The sequence below is a fragment of the Lactuca saligna genome, chromosome 2 (genome assembly GCF_052625555.1).
Source record: "Lactuca saligna cultivar CGN05327 chromosome 2, ASM5262555v1, whole genome shotgun sequence".
Classification (NCBI taxonomy): Eukaryota; Viridiplantae; Streptophyta; class Magnoliopsida; order Asterales; family Asteraceae; genus Lactuca; species Lactuca saligna.
The window spans coordinates 156,116,307-156,136,504 of NC_136418.1; the positions used below are offsets into that span (position 1 = coordinate 156,116,307).

Sequence of the window (20,198 nt, forward strand, 5' to 3'; positions counted from 1 at the left end):
CATTCAATAAAAAGTATCATTAAACATTTTATCCATTGCCTAATTGCTCTTTTTTATATGCACAACTAAACAAATGCAAAGAGATGGTGCGAAGTAAGGTGTTACCTCTAAGTGATTATGGAGGCATTTTTTTGTGTTGGTCCAATTGGGTGTCCTTGTAAAATGTCTTGAGATAGTCAAGGATCAATATAAGTTCCATTCGTGGAGGCAGATTGACTAGTAAAACAACAGATGTTGGACTGCTTTAGATTAGATCTATAAAGAGGTTAGATGCACCTTATTCCCTTCTAACAAAATGGATTTGTTTGAATGACTTGGTGAATAAGCGCCATACTAGAATTTATAATCGATGGACGGGTTGGGGAGAAAGAGATGGAAGGGAAAGCGATAACGGGTATGGGGATTCGGATACTTACCGAAGTGATGACAACGAGGAGGGTGGGGAGGGGAAGAGATGGGGTAGCAATGTTGAACGAGAAGAAACAATAAGGTAAAATAAATTATAAAAGGGTAATATAATTATTTTAAACTGATTAGAACCAAAACCGTAAAATTCAAAACCAAACATGTTTTGTATCAACTTTTGGAAAGTTCATTGGAACTGTGAATTTAATCAAACTAGGGACCTTTTTTTAATCTTTAATTTTATTTTAGTCTTTGTTTAAAAACATTGCAAAAAAAAATATGGAAAAGTTTTCTCTTTATATATTTTTTAGTTTTCAATCATTATGATAAGTCCCATAATTATGCAACCAATTGTAATAGCTATTATATACAAAAAAAAAAAAAAGGATCATCAATCAAAACTTAGATTCATAAATAAGTTGGTAAATTTATTTTTAATTCTTTTTAACCAATAACAAAAACGAAAAAAAGTAACCAATCAACAATTGTGGAAATGCTTTAAAGAAATGGAAATGAGATGATCAAAAGTAGGCGCGTTGGTTCTTAAAGTACAAGACTGACAGAAGACAGAAGTTGGCGCCATCTTCAATTTTCTCAACCTCCGTCTAAAAATTTTCAAATCTCCCTCGAAAAGGCTTTAAGTTTCAAACCCGTGCCTTTTCTTGATTCTTACGATCGGTATGCTGTGCCATTCTCTTTCATCTCTCTAATCCGAACTCCAATTTCCTTTGTCCAGGTAACCATTAATCTCTTCATTAGTTTCTCTCTACTTATTTATTGTTCAGACATGCAACAGTGTCTGTGTGACCGAATTGTTTTGATCAACTACCATTTCGGTTAATTTGTTGATCTGACTTTATATATTAGTTTAGTTTAGTTTAGTTTGAGAGAGGGATTATTCCTTCGATTCAATTGGTAATAAGATTTGGGCTACAACACTCGCATATCATTTCCCATAGTACCATTCTCGGATCATATCATATTGATGTTTAAGAAATTGATGTCTCACCTGGTTAAGTAAATAGCAACCACCAGGTGTTCGACAAAATGTCACAAAGAAACATATCTGTAATTAGCATCTAACAACATTACAAACTTTGTTTAATTGATGCAAGTATAATTTATGAGATTTACAAAATTGAGAATGAATAACCTGGTAAAATTGTAGTTATTTGCACTCAAACACATGTATTAACTTCGATAGGACACATGTAATCTGTAGTCAAGTTTAACATACTGAACCTGTTGCGTGATGTAAGTCTCAGTTTACAAGCTATGCTTACTTTATCTTCATTCAAAAAGTATAATTTCTATCCTTTTTTGTTCTCTGAATATGATTTTTTAAACATTTAAATTCAGTTAAAGGGTTGAAGAACATGCATGCTTGCCATTTCACTCTGTCTAAGTTTTTGTAAGTTGATATATCTTTTTAGTTTATACTTATGCATCACTGAGGTTAACAGGTGCAAAAACGGTAAATGATAAAAAAAATATGGATTCCAAATTTCCAACTAAACAAAACTTTTTCACTGTAGAAATTTTGGAGCTGTAACTGTACAACGATCATCAAACCTCCGGTTTTCACTCAAGTGTTCTTCCCAAAAAGTTCAGATGGAAAGTACTGGGCAAAGTGATGCAAGAGGTGCTCTTATTGTTCTAGAAGGTTTGGATCGAAGTGGGAAGACCTCACAGTCTGCAAGGCTTCTTTCACACTTAAATGGTCTTGGGTATCCAGTAGAATCATGGCGGTTTCCTGATAGAGATACTGCAGTGGGGAAAATGATTTCTTCTTATCTTACTAATCAATCTCAGTTGGATGATCACACAATTCATCTACTCTTCAGTGCAAATCGTTGGGAGAAAAGGTTGAGTTTGCTTTCATGGTGCATTTGAAACGATTCTTGATTTGATTGTTGTTCTTATACAGATCATTGATGGAGGCTAAGCTTAAAAGTGGGACTTCCCTGATTGTTGACCGGTATTCTTATTCAGGTGTGGCTTTCTCATCTGCCAAAGGGCTTGATATCGAATGGTGTAAGGTCAGATTCATAGGCTTAAATGCTTAATCCTATTTTCCAAGTTGCTACTGGTTTTTGAAACACACTGTTGTTGTGGTGGTGCAGGCTCCTGAGGTAGGACTGCTGGCACCTGATCTGGTTATGTACCTCAACATACCTCCGGAAGTAATTTTTTTATTTTTTAAATTTTTTATGGATGAACTTTTAGATGGTTTTTTTGTTTGGCAATATGTTTATGGTATGATGGGATTTTGTAGAAAGCTGCTGAAAGAGGTGGGTATGGAGGCGAGAGATATGAGCAGCTGGAGTTTCAGAAGAGTGTTGCCAAGTATTATGAGATGCTTAGTGATCCATCATGGAAGGTAACAAAAAAAGTTGTTTTAAAATCAAGGCTTTTGTTGTTTCACATAATTTGGTTCTGATGAACATGGTCATGATTTCATAACAGATGATCGATGCATGCCTCCCTTTGGAAGATGTTGAGGAACAGATGAAGGAGATTGTTTTAGATTGTGTAGTCTCTTGCCAAAAAGGGAAACCACTTACTCACCTCTGGTTGTCGTAGTAATTTCATTTATGCCATGGGAAATGTATGTCAAAGTGTTGAATAATCATATATCACTAGTCGCTACATCATTTATCTTGTCTAATTTCATTCAAATTATGAGCTGTCATGTTTTAAATTTTAAATGATTCCAAAGTTATCGGTTTCTACTTTGAAGCTATTGTATACTTGATCTGTTTTTATGGCCAGGGAATGAGAACCTAGAGAGAGTCTTCGTATATTGAAGGATCTCATGGTCACACCTACTGATGGTGACAGTGGTGGTACGTGGTGTATCTTTAATTATTCACGTATGACATCTGTCAAATATACAACGCAGGATCCTATTCCTTTCCCTTTCAATTAAGTAAGGGCCCCCATTTACTTTTTCAGATGTGTCTAAGATGGGTACATCTGTCCCTCATCTATACTGGGTATATATTTCTTACTTTATACTTGTTTAACATCAAGTACATAAACCAGATAAAATGCGTTATGATATAATGAGTTACGTCAGGTAGGTTGTGTCAAAATCTAAGGTTTTAAAAAGTTTGTTATGATGTGTTATCACTTCAATATTTGTATTTAACTTCAATATTTGTATTTAACCCTTATGTTTTAACAAAATGTCATCTTAAATTATGTATATAAAAATAAATAATATATATATATATATATATATATATATATATATATATATATATAATTTTTGTCTCATGTCTTACTAACAATGTGGTTTGTAACAGCTCGTAAATATTTAAAACTTGACATTGCCATCAAATAATGCTATTTAGAATCTTAAAAATGTCAAAGAATGGTTGTAGAAAGAAAATGAAAGACTTGAGTTGCATATTATTTAGGGTATGCATCTCTATTATTAGAGTATTGAATTGAATGGTTAAGTTATATTATGATTTTAAAAATGACCAACTCATCATTCCACTAATATTAATCTATTATTAAATAACATTTTTAATAGTTATTCTTTTTAAATAGTTTTTTTTTTTTTTTTTTTTTAAATATTTAATTAGTGTATTATCATCTATCTAAAATGTTCTATTGAACCCTTTTAGTTAATTCCTTATTTTCTCAACAAAATGTCACAATAAACAAAAATATAAATACAATTATGTAAGATTTTTATTTTATATACATAAAATACAAAAAAAGTTATTAGGTCATAGTTATAAAAATAAAAAGATTGAAAATATTATATAGTTGACATAATATATATATATATATATATATATATATATATATATATATATATATATATATATATATATATATATATATATTAAATGAATTATTATTAATTTTTTAATAAAAACAATTAATTAGTAAAGAAATAAATATCTAAAACTAAAACATAATTAAGGGATAAAATAAAATACAATTAAAGAATAAAAGATTAGATGAACTAAGTATAACAATATATCAACCATTTAACATACGTTGAATGATCACTATAAATAAACCCATGTTCAAATAATTTTAAGTAGCTAATAAAATAAACAAATACTAATAAGCTAAAAAAAAAAAACTTTCATCATCGAAGACGTTCTTAAAAACAAAGTTATGGAGATATTTTCAATCAATGTTACCAAAACAAGTGTCCAGATGTGACAACCTCAATCTCTGTGATCTTATCAAATCAAAACTATGGATAAGTTATCCTTGTTTATTTATTTGTTAGGTAAACATATATATGTTTATACATATCTATCTCTCTTAACCAAGTTATGTAACATCTATATAAAACATACAAGCATGATCAATGATGTACACTTACTTTGTGTAACGACTGAAGTGAGAATTCATGTGGATGGTAATCACTTATTTATAAAATAACTTCCTCAACAAACATAATTTAGATTTAACTTATATACGATCAATCATAGTAGATAAATGATCAGTTTTATGCATAAAAATACATTATCATATACTTTTCTATTTTCTATCAAGTCTGTACGCATAAAATAGTTTGTTGTATTATTATAAGATTATATGACTTTTAACTTTTAATTTGAGTATTTGGCGACCTCTCAATTTATGAACTTAGTAAAACAATCCCTTAGTTATTATCGAAAAAGATAAAATAAGCATTAATTAAATGTTATTTTTTGATGAATCATACTATGTGATGACATGTGAAAACGATGTGATGTTATAGTAATGAGAGGGGAATACTAGGGAGAAGTAAATATATAAGAAATCAAATCCAAATGGCATACGTACTCTAGAGGTGTTCATTAAAGCATAAAAAAGAAATACTAAGAAAATCTGGAACCAATGATCATTGGATTTTAAAGACATCAATGGTGTTCAGTTTGGTCAAATGACACTCATTTCTAAAATTTTTGTGTATTATTCTCTCAATTTCCCAAATTAAATTTCTAACTTTATAATGATAGCTATTGCTATCTCTTCACCACCTAGCACCAGTCTTTTTATGTCTCGTAACTATAAAATGTACTAAATCGATTTCATATTATATATGTAGTTGCTTCTATTAATAACAAATGGTAAATATGTCACAAAGAGAAAAGTCTTCATGGCTCATGCCCCCGACCATGACCAAAATTTTCCTACTTGTGTCCTCTCATGTTTCTCAGGTATGTTCATTCTAGCTAGCTGTATAGTTTTAGCCGGTTATAAGTACTCATATCTAAAGTCATATATACATGCTTAAATGCTTTCTTTTTCCTTACTTCTGAATTTGTTTCATATTATACAAAATAATGGTGTCAAGGGAGTCTAATTAATTTCTTCTTATGGTTATTGCACATTAAAACAAAACTACTTGATGTCAAAAACAAATCATCATAAATATTTTATGTACTGTATATATTGTAACTTGTATATGGATACACTTCAGGTAATGATATCAAATCTTGCATCTATATTAATTCTTTATCATATAAAGCCATATATTACATTAATTAGCAAGATAAAGGTCAGCAAAGAAAGAAATGCAACTTAAAATATCTTAAACATATATATGAAATCTCCAGTTTTGAGATCATAAATACTATATTTAATTGATCGAAGCTTGAACAAAGCAGCCAGTTTGTTCTTATCCTTGTACAGATTTTATACTGTAGCTGACAATAATCCATGATCTAATTATTATCATATGCAGATATATATAGAGAAAATATTGAACACAATCAGTCGTTGAAAACTCATAGATTGAGCAATTTTCAGCAACGATGGGTTAAGTTGGATCAACATCTGAAGAAGTTGATACGGATAGTCACCGAATTCAATATTTTCTCATGGTATATGCATCTCTATGATCTACTTGATTATGGAGGTATGGTATAAAGTTTTAATTCGATTGATCAAGTTACCTGTTGAGAAATTTGAGTTTGATCGAATTAGTTAATTAATTCAATGGCCCCAAGCTCAAGGCAGATTTGACATCCAGCCGCCATGCAAAGCCACCGGAATCCATCTTGCAGACGTCGCAGGGCACCATCATCTGCGTCTTCTTCTCAGATAATCGGTACACAATTCTGACTCTGCATGAGAAAGCTGGCAGGTATTTTACCACCATGGATTTTTCCACTTTTACCCCCAGCCACACCGCCACCTCAGTCGCCGGTGCTCGACCTTCTGAATTCAGATCCAGCATCCTCCGGTATGCCGGATTCACCCACAGGACCTCATCGAAACTGTTCGATATGAAACCTGGACAGCTATCACTCTCTAGATTCTTCCATATCTCTTCATCCGTGTAGCCTAACAACCTCCGATCCTCACACGTGCCGGTAACTGATTCCAGAGTGATCCAAGACTCCACTACCTTCCTTTGCTGCATCGCCATCGCCAGATCTACGCCATGCAGATCTGATGACAATTGCTTCGACGGAGCAGAATCAATTAAATTATTCATAAAACTTTTTGTGTTGTTACCAGGTAAACCGAAGCTGATCCAGTTCGAAACGTTCTGCAACGGATCTGAAACAACAAGCTCATTTCCTTTGGAATCCTCGAGCATCGCAACAGCTTTCTCCAAATCGAACCAGCTGCTTTTGTTATCGTTTATCGTCAAACTACACCCAGTCGCGTTACTCTTCCTCTTCTTCACTCTCACGTACTTCCTCTTCACTCTCTTCCTCTTAAGCATCCCATCCTTCGTCCGTAACGACTGACCGGAACTCTCAGCAGTAACCGGCCTCGGAGCGATCGGACGGTACTTCAACATGATCTGATCGATAATCAGATTATCCCTGCCACCGGCGGTGGCGACGCATCGGGAGTCAACGCGCCTCTTTCCACCATCCATACCTACCTTCCGAGCCTTATCTCTTCATCTAGATTCTCTCTCTCTAGAAAAGAAACCGGAAATAATCCCGGGCGGAGGGCAATCATGATGGATTAAGATGAAAACGGTCGCCGGTTACACGTGTCTAAGGCAACAAATAGCATCAGGAGGCCGTGATTGGTTGTTAGAGATTATTGTTGGGTCCCACAACCAAAAAGAAGCGTGTGAGGGAGCTGATTGGCTGGCGAACAGTAGAACAACACGTACCGGAGAGCACTTCCCCATAAAATAAGGACACGTATATGCTTTGCCATGAAACAAAGCGTAAGTGCTTCTTTGTCAGACGAGAGACGCGTGTCCCCTATCACGATATTTCAAATCCTTTTTTTATCTGTTGTACGCGCCCAATAAGGAGCGTGTGTCGTGTGGATTTAATTATTTATTCAAAATTTGCACCTTGTTTAAGTCACAGTTGATATTATATGAATATGAGGTATAAAACTGTAAATAAAAACAAACGGCTATTCTAGAAATTATGAATATCGTTTTTAAAAGAAATTATATTATATTAGATATTCTTTGGACAAGTATCTTGCATGGGTTTTGTTTGAACATCATTTAATGTGGACCGTTATATATATATATATATATATATATATATATATATATATATATATATATATATATATATATATATATATATATATATATATATATATATATATATATATATATATATATATATATATATATATATATATATATGTAGGTTATCGTTGTATTATTATACTAGGTTTAAACCCGTGGAAATCCACGGGTGATAAATTGAAATATAATTATAGTTTTTAATTTGTAACAAAAAAAAGATATGAAAGTTTAGAAAAAATGAAGAATAGTGATATTAGCATTAATATGAATAAATCAAATACAAAAAAGTTGTAAAAATTAATTAATTAATATGATAGATGAAGTACGATACAAGAAAAGTAAATAAAAGATGGTAGAAAAGTAAATAAAAGATGGTAGAAAAGCATTGTTTATAAATTCTCAAAAACTTCCTTATAAACGACATTGGAAGTTTTATTTGTGAGACTACCATCCTTATCTAAAATTAACAATTTTAATCCGTCCCTACTTTGGACTCTAGATAAAGCAACATACAATTGGCCATATGAAAACACGGGATGTTTGAGAAACAAACCAACCTTGGATAATGACTGTCCCTGACTCTTATTAATGGTCATTGCAAAACATACAGCCAATGGAAACTGTCTTCTTCGAAATTTGAATGGAATTTTCTTTTCTGATGGAGTTAGAGACATTCTTGGAATAAAAGTGTGGTTTCCAATATTAGTTCCAGATATGATACATGCCTCAATAACACGTTTGCCCAATGAAATCACCTGGAGTCTTGTTCCATTACACAAGCCGTTTTTCTGATCAATATTTCTCAGCAACATAACTGGAACACCGATTTTTAAAACTAACTTATGGTTTGGTAAACCTGATACTTTCAGACCATTTAAAACATCAGGTGAATATAAATTTGCATCAAATTGATCATGGAGAAATTCAGATTGGCATATACTATCTGAACTTAAGTATTCAACCTCATCTCCTGGAAATTTCAATAGCAAACGATCGTTTATTTCTTGAACCACTTCGTTCTTTGGAGCAAGTATTGCTCTTTCTTGAAAATAGCTTGTATTGTTGTACTTTTCCAAAATCGAAGGATATACAAACTCGATTAATGAACCTATAGGATCATGTGCATCATTAATGAGAATATCATCTGGAATATCAATAACCGTTTCTCCATCGTTGATACCACCAAGTTTGCCTTCTCCTATATCCAACAACCAATTTGCAAAATCTCCGATTTTTTCTATATCAGATTGATCCCTTCCAACACTTAGTCTCATGTTTTTTGTTAATTTATGGATCTTGCAATGTTGCCATAAATATGAAGAACTTAACGAAGCATTAACAATGTTTTGTCTACTTCCACCTGGAATAACAGGTAAGATCTGTCTAAAATCTCCTCCAAAAACAATAACTTTCCCTCCAAACGGAATATCTGAGTTGCTAGAATTTTCAGACTTGAATACATCTTTCAAACTTCGATCTAAAGCTTCAAATGCGTGCTTGTGGACCATAGGAGCTTCATCCCAAATTATCAATGAGGTTTTTCTCAATAAGCTTGCAAGGTCACTATCTGGATTTATTCTACAAACAGAATCCTCTGTTAGTTCAAATGGAATTATAAATCGGGAGTGTGCTGTTCTACCTCCGAGCAATAATAATGAAGCAATCCCACTTGAAGCAACATTTAGAACAATATGACCATCTTTTCTAATAGCGGCAGATATTGTCTTCCATAAAAAAGTTTTACCAGTTCCACCATAACCATAAACAAAGAAGACACCTCCTTTATTTTCTTTAACTGCACTCATGATATCAAGGAAAATGTGACGCTGCTCATTTGTCAATGCAAGAAACATACGATCAAACTCGGTCTTCATAGCAGTAATGTCATATTCTAGCTCCTCGGTGATAAGTCGATTGTTTGAAGAAGAAACAGAATCAAGATCCGGGATAGGCATGTTTTTATAATTTTTTAGACTCGAGTTATTCCAAAGTAAAACTTGTTCTATCTCGAACAAAGTTAAGTTCTTAAGCTGATCTTCATTGAGTGATAAGTCTGGAGGACAAAGAGCTAAGTAATTAGAAATATTATTAACAATATTTATTTATAATTAAAAGTATTATTTAATGTATGTTTAAAAATAAATAAATGACTACTTAAATAATAATAATAATAATAATAATAATAATAATAATAATAATAATAATAATAATAATCTTTAATACCTGGAGACTTGAATCTATGTCGTTGGTTATAAAGAATTCCATCTGCTAAATATTCCCATGTGTTTTCCCAAACAACCTCCGGTTTAGACATACTGTTACACATCAACAATGTAGCAAATAAGAATCGTAGGTAAAAACCAGATCCAGAATGACTTGCTTCTTTGATTGCATCGATGTATTCATTGTCATCATCCAAGAGCCCAAGAGCATAACAAGCATCTCTAAAAGAAGAATATTCTTCACCATTTACTGTGCGAATTTCTTCAAATGATTTCGGACCTTTCACCTTATTTAACAAAATCCTTAGGAAATAAGCTTCCCCTAGTTTAGGTGAAACCGAATGAATTCTACCAATGCACTTTCCTACTTCCCTTGGCTTCCAAATCCTATCACCACGATTCCAAACAAACTTTGTAGGAAATTCAACATACGTAAGTTTCCGTGCATCACCGTTAACTGCATTACACTCCATCCAAGCTGTGAACATTGAAGAAGCAACGGAGGGTTTGTCGAGAACATCGTGAATATCATCGTCTTCCCCATATACGATTTGTTGTTGACCAGGAAGATGAAAAGGAAGTCTAACCACAGAAGGATATCTGTAATGAACATCATATTTAAAAATTCTCCATGATGCTTCACATGCAGATAAATATCTACAGTCGTAATACTCATTTATTTCATCGACTACATCATTACTATCAGCTTCATTATTGCTTCGTACAACGGAAACTGTAGCTCTATCAGGTCCCTTGTTTATGTATTTGAATAAATACTTTATAGAAGAACCCTGATTGCACCATTCAACATTAATATGTGCCTGATATCTTTTCAATAGATATTTGTTGTATGGGACAACATTTCTATTATCCAATTTCACACCCGATTTTTCAACAAAATGACCATCATTTCTTCTCCTATATAATGGAAAACCATTCTGATCAATAGAGTTATGATTACAGAATTGTTTTGGAAAGTTTTTCGAACACTTGTTGTCGACCATGCATGGACAATTGATGTTTTCAGCTCCACATGGACCATGAATCATGAACTCTTGCACAAGTTTATACAACTCTGGATCTTCATCTATGTTTGGTATCTCAGCGGAAATTATCGTATCGATCAATTCAACAGTGGGTAACTTGTAGTCAGAATGCATAAATAAACATATATGACTATGCGACAAACCTCTTTTTTGAAATTCAATTGTATAAACAACTGCAAAATATTTTGGAAAAAAAAATAAAAAATGATTATACCGTAAGGAAAAATATAAAAAATATGTAATAAAAATTATAACTTTTATCAATTATGAAGAAACATAATTTCAAATACCTGCTTGAACTATGCCGAAAATGTGATTCTCCCTTAGGTCTTTAATAAATGCATCAAGCTTGATCTTGAACAACCTACATAGTATATCAGGTCTGTCTTCTGGTTGAAGTGAAGTATCCTTAAGGAACCTTTTAACCTCTGGCCATTTGGGATTACACGTAAAGGTTATGAAGAAATCAGGATATCCAAACCATTTACATAGCGACATGGCATCCAAATAGTTTTGCAGCATATAACGCGCACCACCTGTGAAAGATGAAGGTAATATCACACGTTGGCCGATGTTGGAGATATTTGTAGTTCCTTGAGCTTTTTGTTTACTTAAATTCTCGTAAGACTCGCATCTAAGAACATGTTGTTGGCTACGTATGAAATACATTCTTTCACTTTCAATCATCGTATACGCATCTACCAAAAATTGTTGAAACAACCTTTTTGAATTAAGAATCAGTGAGAACGAATGATCTCTGTCTTGAATTCTGAAAGCGAAAAATTCTCTCATTGTACATTTCGAGCGCTTGTTGTTGGTTGTAGATTCAACACCTCTATGAAGAATATCAACGTTGTAACCATCATCCCCATATGGAAATAGTAGCGGATATTGGAGAGGAAGGTAAGAAGGATGCAATTCACTGATACGCTGTAGAAATCCCGATTTTGTCTGAACAACAATATCTCTATTTTCAACCGAATCAAAATTGTCACCTACAATTAAAGCGGCAACCTCAGAAGCAGTTGGTAGGTTATATGTCCTTCCATCTCGATCCCTTTTCCCGATAATTCTTAACTTCATATCAACTTCAGGATTTTTTTTAAAAGTATCTCTTACCATCCTATAAGAGCTAACCAAGACATTATTTGAATCTAACATCACCTTCAAATCTTGAATAATATCATTATCGATTGATGTAGATTGATGCTTTTCCCCACTATAAAAATTGAAAATATACATAATATTAGTAAAAAAAATAAAAATAAAAAAAGATTAAACTTAAGTATGAATAAGACGTTTGAAAATATACCCAAAGCATGTTTGTCTATTTGAAATTTCGTTCTCAGTATCATAAATGTATAACTGAGAGAATTTTGGTTGCGATCCATTTGGTGGTAAAAGGCTTCCAATAGTATGATAATTTTGACCACCAAGTCTGAAAATATATGGAGCATTTCCTCTATTGATTGAATAATCAATTTTACCACCCATTGACGTAAAAGAAAACATTGAATTGTAACGTCGAATGTTTTTCATGAAGTTTTTGCTTTTAGAATCCGTTGCTCTGAACATTCTTTCATAAGTTGGTGGTGCGTTCTTTAAATCTGGTAGTTGAACCTTGCCATAACCACAACATAATGAATAATTTGTGTTCCCTTTTTTTTTTTCCTCTTATGGATTCATTTGTCCATAATTTTGCATGACATGTTTGACATACAACAATTTGATCACCATGATCCAAATATTCTGTAAGAAAATAAAGTTGTTTTAGTAAAATATTTAATTTTATAAGTATATACAATATGATATTTCAGGTGTAAGATAAAAAATGGGTATATATATGTATTACCTTTGGAAATACCTACTATTAGGTTTTCATTATTGACTTCATGTACATCTTCTAGATCTGTTGTCAAGTCAATCAATGGAATAGGAGATAAATGTTCCAACTTCCTTTTTAATTTATGACATCCTGGATTTAACTTGATTGATGATGAAGAAGCAGTTATTGTAGATGCATTTCTTGAAGTCATGCCATTACGAAGTCCAGAGTAATGTATTTTATTTTGTAACGTTGAAGTAACATAGTTATTGAAACTAATATTAGCTGGAAAAAAGTAGTAAATATATATAAATATATTAGAAAGTGGTTAAAAGTAAATTTCAAAAACAAATATTATTACCGTTTGAAATGTTAGATAATTGAGTTCTAACATTTATACATGAAGGAGAAGATTGTAGGGGTGTACTTTGGTTTCCACGTGATCTATAGAAAAAGACATTTTCATTTTGTTGAACAACGTTTTTTGATTGATCTGTAAAAAAGAACATGTTATAAAAATTGAAGACATATATTATAAATTAAAAATTACAATTTCAAATTTTATATTACTACAGGGGAATAATATAAAATGATGAGAATGTATGTATTTTTTATATAGGTTAATGAAGTGTAAAAATTAAAAAAAAAAAAAAAATTATAGTTATCCGTGTTTTTCAAGACATGTGGTGTAGACGGATTTTGAACAGTGTATTTTGTATTCCTTTTCTTCGATCTCTTATTATCCAAATATAATTTTCTATGTCTTATGTTCTCTCTTGCTTGCAAGTAGTACATATTATTGTTTGTTCCTGCATAAAGAATAAAAGTTATCACCATGATCCAAATATTCTGTAAAATAAAAGCGTTGAATAAAATATCAATGAATTTTATAATTATATAGAACATAGTATCTGAAATGTAAAATGGATTTTATTTTTTCATTACCATTTGAGATACCAACTATACGATTTTCATTGTTCACTTGATGTATATTTTCTACATCTTCTGTCAAATCAATCAATGGGATAGGGGATAAATGTCTTGTCTTCGTTTTTAATTTATGACATCCTGGATTTAACTTGATTGATGATGAAGAAATTGTTACTGTAGATGCATTTTTTGATGTCATATCATTTGAAAGTACATGGTACTGTCTTTTCTTTGCTAACTTGGAAGTGATATATTTATTGAAACCAATGTTATCTGAATAAAATAAAAATAAAATAGTTAACTAAATAAATAAATATTTACATAATGGATAATAGTATATTTTAAAAACCAAAAATAATTACCATTCGTAATGTTAGATAACGGATTTATAACATTTGTAATGTTAGAAAATGGAGTTCTAACATCTGTAAAGGAAGGACAGTATTGTATGGTTGTGTTATGCTTTGCAGGTGTTGTAAATGAATTGACATTTTGAGTTTGACGAACAATGTTGGTTGATTGATCTGCAAATAGAAATAACTTATAAAACTTGTACATATATGTATTCAACTATATAATAGTAAAAGATGGAATATAAAATACTAATACGGTTATAGTTAATGGTTTTTTTGAAGAGATGCTGTAATGATATACTTGGAACGTTTGGTATTGTTTTTATTTTCTTCGATCTTTTATTTTCCAAATATATTTTTCTTTGTCTTCTTTTCTCTTTGGCCTGCATGTGGTACATGTTACTGTTGTTTTCTGCATAAGAAGACATAGGTTAGGAAATGAAATGTGAAATTATGTACATAATATGTTTATATAATACAATTGAAGTTAGTTAGAATTAAATAAATAATGATAATAAAGTAAATGTATTTAAAAAGTTACCTTTATTAAGATATCGTTTATTAAAATGTTAGCATCATGACTCATCATCCTCATTTCCAACCTAGGGTTTATTAGATTTAAATCTACTGTTTCCCCAATTTCAACCAATCGTGGGTTCGGATGATATCAGGGGTTAAAACCCTAGATCTCCATGGAATCAATGAAGGTAAAATTGTGTGATACACGATAATCGTGATGATTATAAATTGCTTATTGATCTTATGTATCTATTCAAGATTATATTTTTACAATTAGAAAAACATCTATTCCAGCATATTGATTATTGTTGTAAATTTCAACCATAAATTCATAGATAAAACAAAGTGATCTAAACTGATAATACTAACCTGACATATGGATATGGAAATCTTGCAGGTAGAACTGGAATGAGGATTACAACTTTAACGAAGCAGTTTGATGTAAGCTTAATGAAAAAAAAATCGCAGAAACAATTGAACATTAAGAAGACGAATGAGGTGTTTCAAAATTTTGGATTTCACGTTTTGAGTTAAAGTTATATGCTTGAATATTGGAAAAAGATTACAATTATATGATTTTATTGTTGTTGGATCTTTATTAGATATAATTTTCTTCCTGATTTTTCGGAATTTAAAAGATTACAACTAAAAATTAGTTTAATATTCAAATTTCATCTAAAAAAGGAGTATAGAATATTAGGAAATAGTTGGTTGAATATAGGTTATTTACAGAAGATAAGTAAATATGCTGCAACCATTACAAAAATGTATGAATTAATTTTAGAGAATGAAAGATATAAATTTTGTTTTACAATTGGTTATTGATTATTTATTAAAAATAACATATTTATCGTGACAAAAATAATAGTTATTATAAATAATAGACATAAATGTTCCATGTTTAAAATAATCAACATAAAGATGCGAAGGTGATTATGGTTAATATTCATTATTGGAGTCAAATGCAGTTCACGTGTAAAAGCACAAATGTTCGCATTTGGTAATACAAGTCAAAATTGGGTTTCGCATATGAGGTTGTATGGATTGGGGTTAAAGATTCGAAGGTGATTATGGTTAATATTCCTTTCGTATTTGGTGAGACAAACAACTCAAATGCGAATGAAGTAAAAAAAAAATGACTGGAACATGCGAAGAAAGAGGGTGAATGAAGAATGTGAATTTTACAGTAGAATGCGAATTGGGGAAGAAAGCTAAGAATTTCGCATTTTTATTATACAAATTGATTGATTGATTGATTTGTCTTAATTGTTAATTGCGATATATGAAATACTTATCAATTTAGGGGCAATATCGTCATTTTGAAGTAAAATAAGCCTTGGTTATTAAATGAATCATACGAAGGATCTGTTATTTGATTTTGGAATTGGGGCGAATAATCGAACCATTTGTAGTTGCGAATTTGATTTTGAAAAGCCAATCAATTGGGTTCGCATATAAAACAGAAGTTTTGATTTTGGATTAGCAATTGGGTTAATTGGTTCATTGATTGAGGGACGATTCGTGAAGAAAAATGCGAAGGCAAGAAGGACTGTGAAATGTGATTTGTTCAATATTGGAGTCAAATGCAGTTCACGTGTAAAAACAAAAATGTTCGCATTTGGTAATACAAATCAAAATTGGGTTTCGCATATGAGGTTGTATGGATTGGGGTTAAAGATACGAAGGTGATTATGGTTAATATTCATTTCGTATTTGGTGAGACAAACAACTCAAATGCGAATGAACTAAAAAAAAATAAAAAATGACTGGAACATGCGAAGAAAGAGGGTGAATGAAGAATGTGAATTTTACAGTAGAATGCGAATTGGGGAAGAAAGCTAAGAATTTCGCATTTTTCTTATACAAATTGATTGATTGATTGATTTGTCTTAATTGTTAATTGCGATATATGAAATACTTATCAACTTAGGGGCAATATGATCATTTTGAAGTAAAAGAAGACTTGGTTATTAAATGAATCATACGAAGGATCTGTTATTTGATTTTGGAATTGGGGCGAATAATCGAACCATTTGGAGTTGCGAATTTGATTTTGAAAAGCCAATCAGTTAGGTTCGCATATAAAACATAAGTTTTGATTTTGGATTAGCAATTGGGTTAATTGGTTTATTGATTGAGGGACGATTCGTGAAGAAAAATGCGAAGTCAAGAAGGACTGTGAAATGTGATTTGTTCAATATTGGAGTCAAATGCAGTTCAAGTGTAAAAGCAAAAATGTTCGCATTTGGTAATACAAATCAAAATTGGGTTTCGCATATGAGGTTGTATGGATTGGGGTTAAAGATACGAAGGTGATTATGGTTAATATTCATTTCGTATTTGGTGAGACAAACAACTCAAATGCGAATGAACTAAAAAAAAAAATGACTGGAACATGCGAAGAAAGAGGGTGAATGAAGAATGTGAATTTTACAGTAGACTGCGAATTGGGGAAGAAAGCTAAGAATTTCGCATTTTTCTTATACAAATTGATTGATTGATTGATTTGTCTTAATTGTTAATCGCGATATATGAAATACTTATCAAGTTAGGGGCAATACGGTCATTTTGAAGTAAAAGAAGCCTTGGTTATTAAATGAATCATACGAAGGATCTGTTATTTGATTTTGGAATTGGGGCGAATAATCGAACGATTTGGAGTTGCGAATTTGATTTTGAAAAGCCAATCAGTTGGGTTCGCATATGAAAACAGATAAGTTTTGATTTTCGATTAGCAATTGGGTTAATTGGGTTATTCATTGAGGGACGATTCGTGAAGAAAAATGCGAAGTCAAGAAGGACTGTGAAATGTGATTTGTTCAATATTGGAGTCAAATGCAGTTCACGTGTTATTATGTGTTTAAGTTGATTAGGGGTAAATAAGTTAGTTAATTACAGAGATAGTGTAAATACAGAAGTACATTTAGGTAAAATAAAGTGGTATGTCAAATAAATTGATATGTAAAATGAAACATATAAGTAACTGCATAATTACACATATGAATGTTATTCTTCAAGATTTTGTGGGAATAAAGCAATGTAGTTTAAAATAAGTTGTAGGAAAAACAAAACAACATGGCAAACCAAATTATAGGACTACAAAAAAACCCAATGGTCCGAATGTACTTTCAAGAAACAAAAATGACAACCATGAAATCCCAAAAAAAACATTCAAAACCAAGAAAGATAAAAACGTAAACGGCTTAGGAGTCTATGATGCGAAATCAAAATTAAACACGAAGTAAGATTGTTTGTCGAAGTAAAATGCATTTACTTTTCTTTCTTGGGTACCAAAAGAGGAGTTGGTTGTTCATCTGGTGGTGACAGTCTAGGATATTTAGAAGTAGACAAATTCTCCATTTCATCAATATCTATGCATGTAGCAAGGTTTCTTTTCAACTCAATTGGTGTAGAAATGAATTTTATAGGACTTGTTGCAGTTGACTTGTCCGTAGCACATGGAGTTAAATTTTCACCGGTCTGTGAAAAAGAATCCTAAAAAAATATTTAGTTAGTTGTTATAAATTAAAACAAAATATTTGAGAAATATATTTTAAAAACTAAAACCTTGAGAACTTTGGTGTCATGAGAACCAACATCTGAAGAACCAATCAAGAATGAATCAGAATTAGCAGGCTGCATCACAAGATGAAAACAAATGATATTGAGTCAGATATTGTTGGGTCAATGTGTTAAAAAACAAAATATAATTGTTGAAAAAAACCTGTGGAGTAAGATTATTTTTTTCCAATTCATCAATTATGTCTGCATTCTCGGTTAATCTTGATATCCCATAAAGATTACTTTTATTATCGACATTGTAACGTGTGATATCAATCTTAATTGCCAACTTTCTGTCCAACACAACTTTCAACTCCATTGGATACAATTCCAAATTGTTGCCAAGCTAAAATGTAAATAAATATCATTAGAAAATTTGTATGTAAAATATATAATGCCAAGTTTTAGGCCAACACAATTGTAAACACCTTTTGAAAAAAATCCAAATTGATGCCAAGTTAAAATATAAAATAATACCTTCTTGTTTTTATCATACAACTCTTTAGCTGTGTATTTGAACAACTTCTTTGCTTCTTGGTCAAATAAAGTTAAAGTCAATGTTCCTGTGTTGTCTTGAACCCGAAGTGGGATTTTAAATCTAAATAAAGTATAAAATTATATTATATTAGACAATTATGATAAACATATATTATTATTATATAAAATTAATATCTAATACCTTGGAATAACCGAAATTTTGATATTTTTGCATTTAAGATTAGCACATTCATAAGTAACGATTTCGGCCACTTCATGAGAACCATCAACCTTATCAGTTGAAGACTCTTTTTCTTTTGCTGACTTTTTGCAGTTGCTACAAGCAAGGTAATACCAACGTATATTTTGACGTATTCCCTTAACAGTACCAACAATAATGACAGTCTTTTCCTGGATATTAAAATAATGCTCATTGTTAATAAATGTTATTTTGCGAAAATGTATTTTAGTTTAGTTATAACAATATACTCTAAATATGAAAAAACATTTAAAATTTAAAAACATAAGTGCATTAAACTAACAATTTTAAAAATAATGTAAAGTACCTCCAAAGGTTCAAACAAGTCTTCAATGTTAGAAAACAAATGATTTTTCAGAAAGTCATCATGTTCTGTGTCTTGTTTTGATGCAATCATTTTAATTCCACTTGATGACAGTTGTTGTCCATTTTCAGAGACCAATCTGTTCATTTACAACAAAGAAATGATTTAAATTTATTATAGTATGAAATAAATAAATCTGATAATACATAGGAAATTCTAAATGAAAATACTTGTTTTTGTAGATTGTAATTTCATCGATATCATTGTTTATGAAAACCCTACTAACATCAAAGTAGGTGGATGAAAAAGGACGACCTGCCAAAATAAATTTGATTATTCAATAATATATATATATATATATATATATATATATATATATATATATATATATATATTAGATTATGCTTGTTAAAAATAGTTACAAACCATTAATAAACTTCACCCTGGCAAATTGAACAATAACAACAACTGGAGCAAGGCTGTTATTGTTAGCAAAAAAATCATGCATGTAGTATGCATTATGACCCCACAAACTTATCTTAAGCTTAGTATCCCTGAAATAATAAACAAATATTGTAAATAATATAAATGAAGCTATATTACTTGTTTGTAATAATGGTGAATACTCTATATCTTGAAGATGCAAGAGCATCTTGTGTTTTGATTTATCTTGTTCTGAGGTATCCATATGCCCATACTCAAAAATGTGTCCAATAATATCTACAAAAGCAAGGAAATATAATTTAATATAAAATATCAAATTGTAATACGAAGAAAGAATTTAGGATGTTATATAGCAAAAGTTAATATTAAATAA

At 31.1% G+C, this 20,198-nt stretch overlaps 3 protein-coding genes and 1 long non-coding RNA gene across 6 annotated transcripts; 1 reads left to right on the forward strand and 3 right to left on the reverse strand.

Moving 5' to 3' along the window:
* The first annotated feature begins 901 nt into the window (after nucleotides 1–901).
* Nucleotides 902–3,137, forward strand: LOC145032274 (thymidylate kinase-like). Of its 2 annotated transcripts, XM_078981032.1 has the most exons (7): nucleotides 902–1,141; nucleotides 1,765–1,816; nucleotides 1,941–2,270; nucleotides 2,333–2,444; nucleotides 2,529–2,588; nucleotides 2,681–2,785; nucleotides 2,872–3,137. In XM_078981032.1, exons 2-7 carry the CDS (start codon nucleotides 1,782–1,784, stop codon nucleotides 2,986–2,988), a joined length of 759 nt encoding a protein of 252 aa, XP_078837158.1. In that variant the 5' UTR covers nucleotides 902–1,141; nucleotides 1,765–1,781; the 3' UTR covers nucleotides 2,989–3,137. The 2 variants fall into 2 exon arrangements, with proteins under 2 accessions (XP_078837158.1, XP_078837159.1); XM_078981033.1 differs by lacking the exon at nucleotides 1,765–1,816 and having other exon boundaries at nucleotides 908–1,141.
* A 2,830-nt stretch (nucleotides 3,138–5,967) lies between these two features.
* LOC145032275 (uncharacterized) lies at nucleotides 5,968–7,258 on the reverse strand. Of its 2 annotated transcripts, XM_078981036.1 has the most exons (2): nucleotides 6,886–7,258; nucleotides 5,968–6,804 (listed from the first exon to the last, which is right to left on the reverse strand). In XM_078981036.1, the coding sequence occupies exons 1-2, from the start codon at nucleotides 7,256–7,258 to the stop codon at nucleotides 6,356–6,358; spliced, it is 822 nt and encodes a 273-aa protein (XP_078837162.1). In that variant the 3' UTR covers nucleotides 5,968–6,355. The 2 variants fall into 2 exon arrangements, with proteins under 2 accessions (XP_078837162.1, XP_078837161.1); XM_078981035.1 differs by having other exon boundaries at nucleotides 5,968–7,258.
* Nucleotides 7,259–8,368: 1,110 nt separating this feature from the next.
* LOC145030284 (uncharacterized) lies at nucleotides 8,369–19,343 on the reverse strand. The gene is made up of 20 exons (XM_078978674.1): nucleotides 19,308–19,343; nucleotides 19,021–19,229; nucleotides 18,819–18,939; nucleotides 18,505–18,687; nucleotides 18,348–18,416; nucleotides 18,072–18,275; nucleotides 15,150–15,226; nucleotides 15,013–15,029; nucleotides 14,271–14,432; nucleotides 13,936–14,181; nucleotides 13,813–13,827; nucleotides 13,406–13,471; nucleotides 13,006–13,263; nucleotides 12,874–12,902; nucleotides 12,466–12,773; nucleotides 11,444–12,372; nucleotides 11,297–11,326; nucleotides 10,109–11,194; nucleotides 8,494–9,953; nucleotides 8,369–8,380 (listed from the first exon to the last, which is right to left on the reverse strand). The coding sequence occupies exons 1-20, from the start codon at nucleotides 19,341–19,343 to the stop codon at nucleotides 8,369–8,371; spliced, it is 5,517 nt and encodes a 1,838-aa protein (XP_078834800.1).
* A 41-nt stretch (nucleotides 19,344–19,384) lies between these two features.
* Nucleotides 19,385–19,869, reverse strand: LOC145029254 (uncharacterized). Its single transcript, XR_013676431.1, has 3 exons — nucleotides 19,808–19,869; nucleotides 19,612–19,696; nucleotides 19,385–19,520 (listed from the first exon to the last, which is right to left on the reverse strand). It is a non-coding gene; the product is annotated as an uncharacterized LOC145029254 (long non-coding RNA).
* Nucleotides 19,870–20,198: the final 329 nt, after the last annotated feature.

What these genes read in the sequence shown, in the direction of transcription:
- LOC145032274 (XM_078981032.1), top strand. Translation starts at nt 1,782, where the DNA reads ATGCATGCTTGCCATTTCACTCTGTCTAAGTTTTT. An exon ending in GCAAATCGTTGGGAGAAAAG is followed by an intron (nt 2,271 to 2,332) that starts GTTGAGTTTGCT and finishes GTTCTTATACAG; the next exon opens with ATCATTGATGGAGGCTAAGC. An exon ending in TTGATATCGAATGGTGTAAG is followed by an intron (nt 2,445 to 2,528) that starts GTCAGATTCATA and finishes GTGGTGGTGCAG; the next exon opens with GCTCCTGAGGTAGGACTGCT.
- LOC145032275 (XM_078981035.1), bottom strand. Translation starts at nt 7,258, where the DNA reads ATGGATGGTGGAAAGAGGCGCGTTGACTCCCGATGCGTCGCCACCGCC.
- LOC145030284 (XM_078978674.1), bottom strand. Translation starts at nt 19,343, where the DNA reads ATGTTTTTAAATTTTAAATGTTTTTTCATATTTAGA. An exon ending in GTTATCTAACATTACGAATG is followed by an intron (nt 14,182 to 14,270) that starts GTAATTATTTTT and finishes TATTTTATTCAG; the next exon opens with ATAACATTGGTTTCAATAAA. An exon ending in AATAGACAAACATGCTTTGG is followed by an intron (nt 12,373 to 12,465) that starts GTATATTTTCAA and finishes CAATTTTTATAG; the next exon opens with TGGGGAAAAGCATCAATCTA.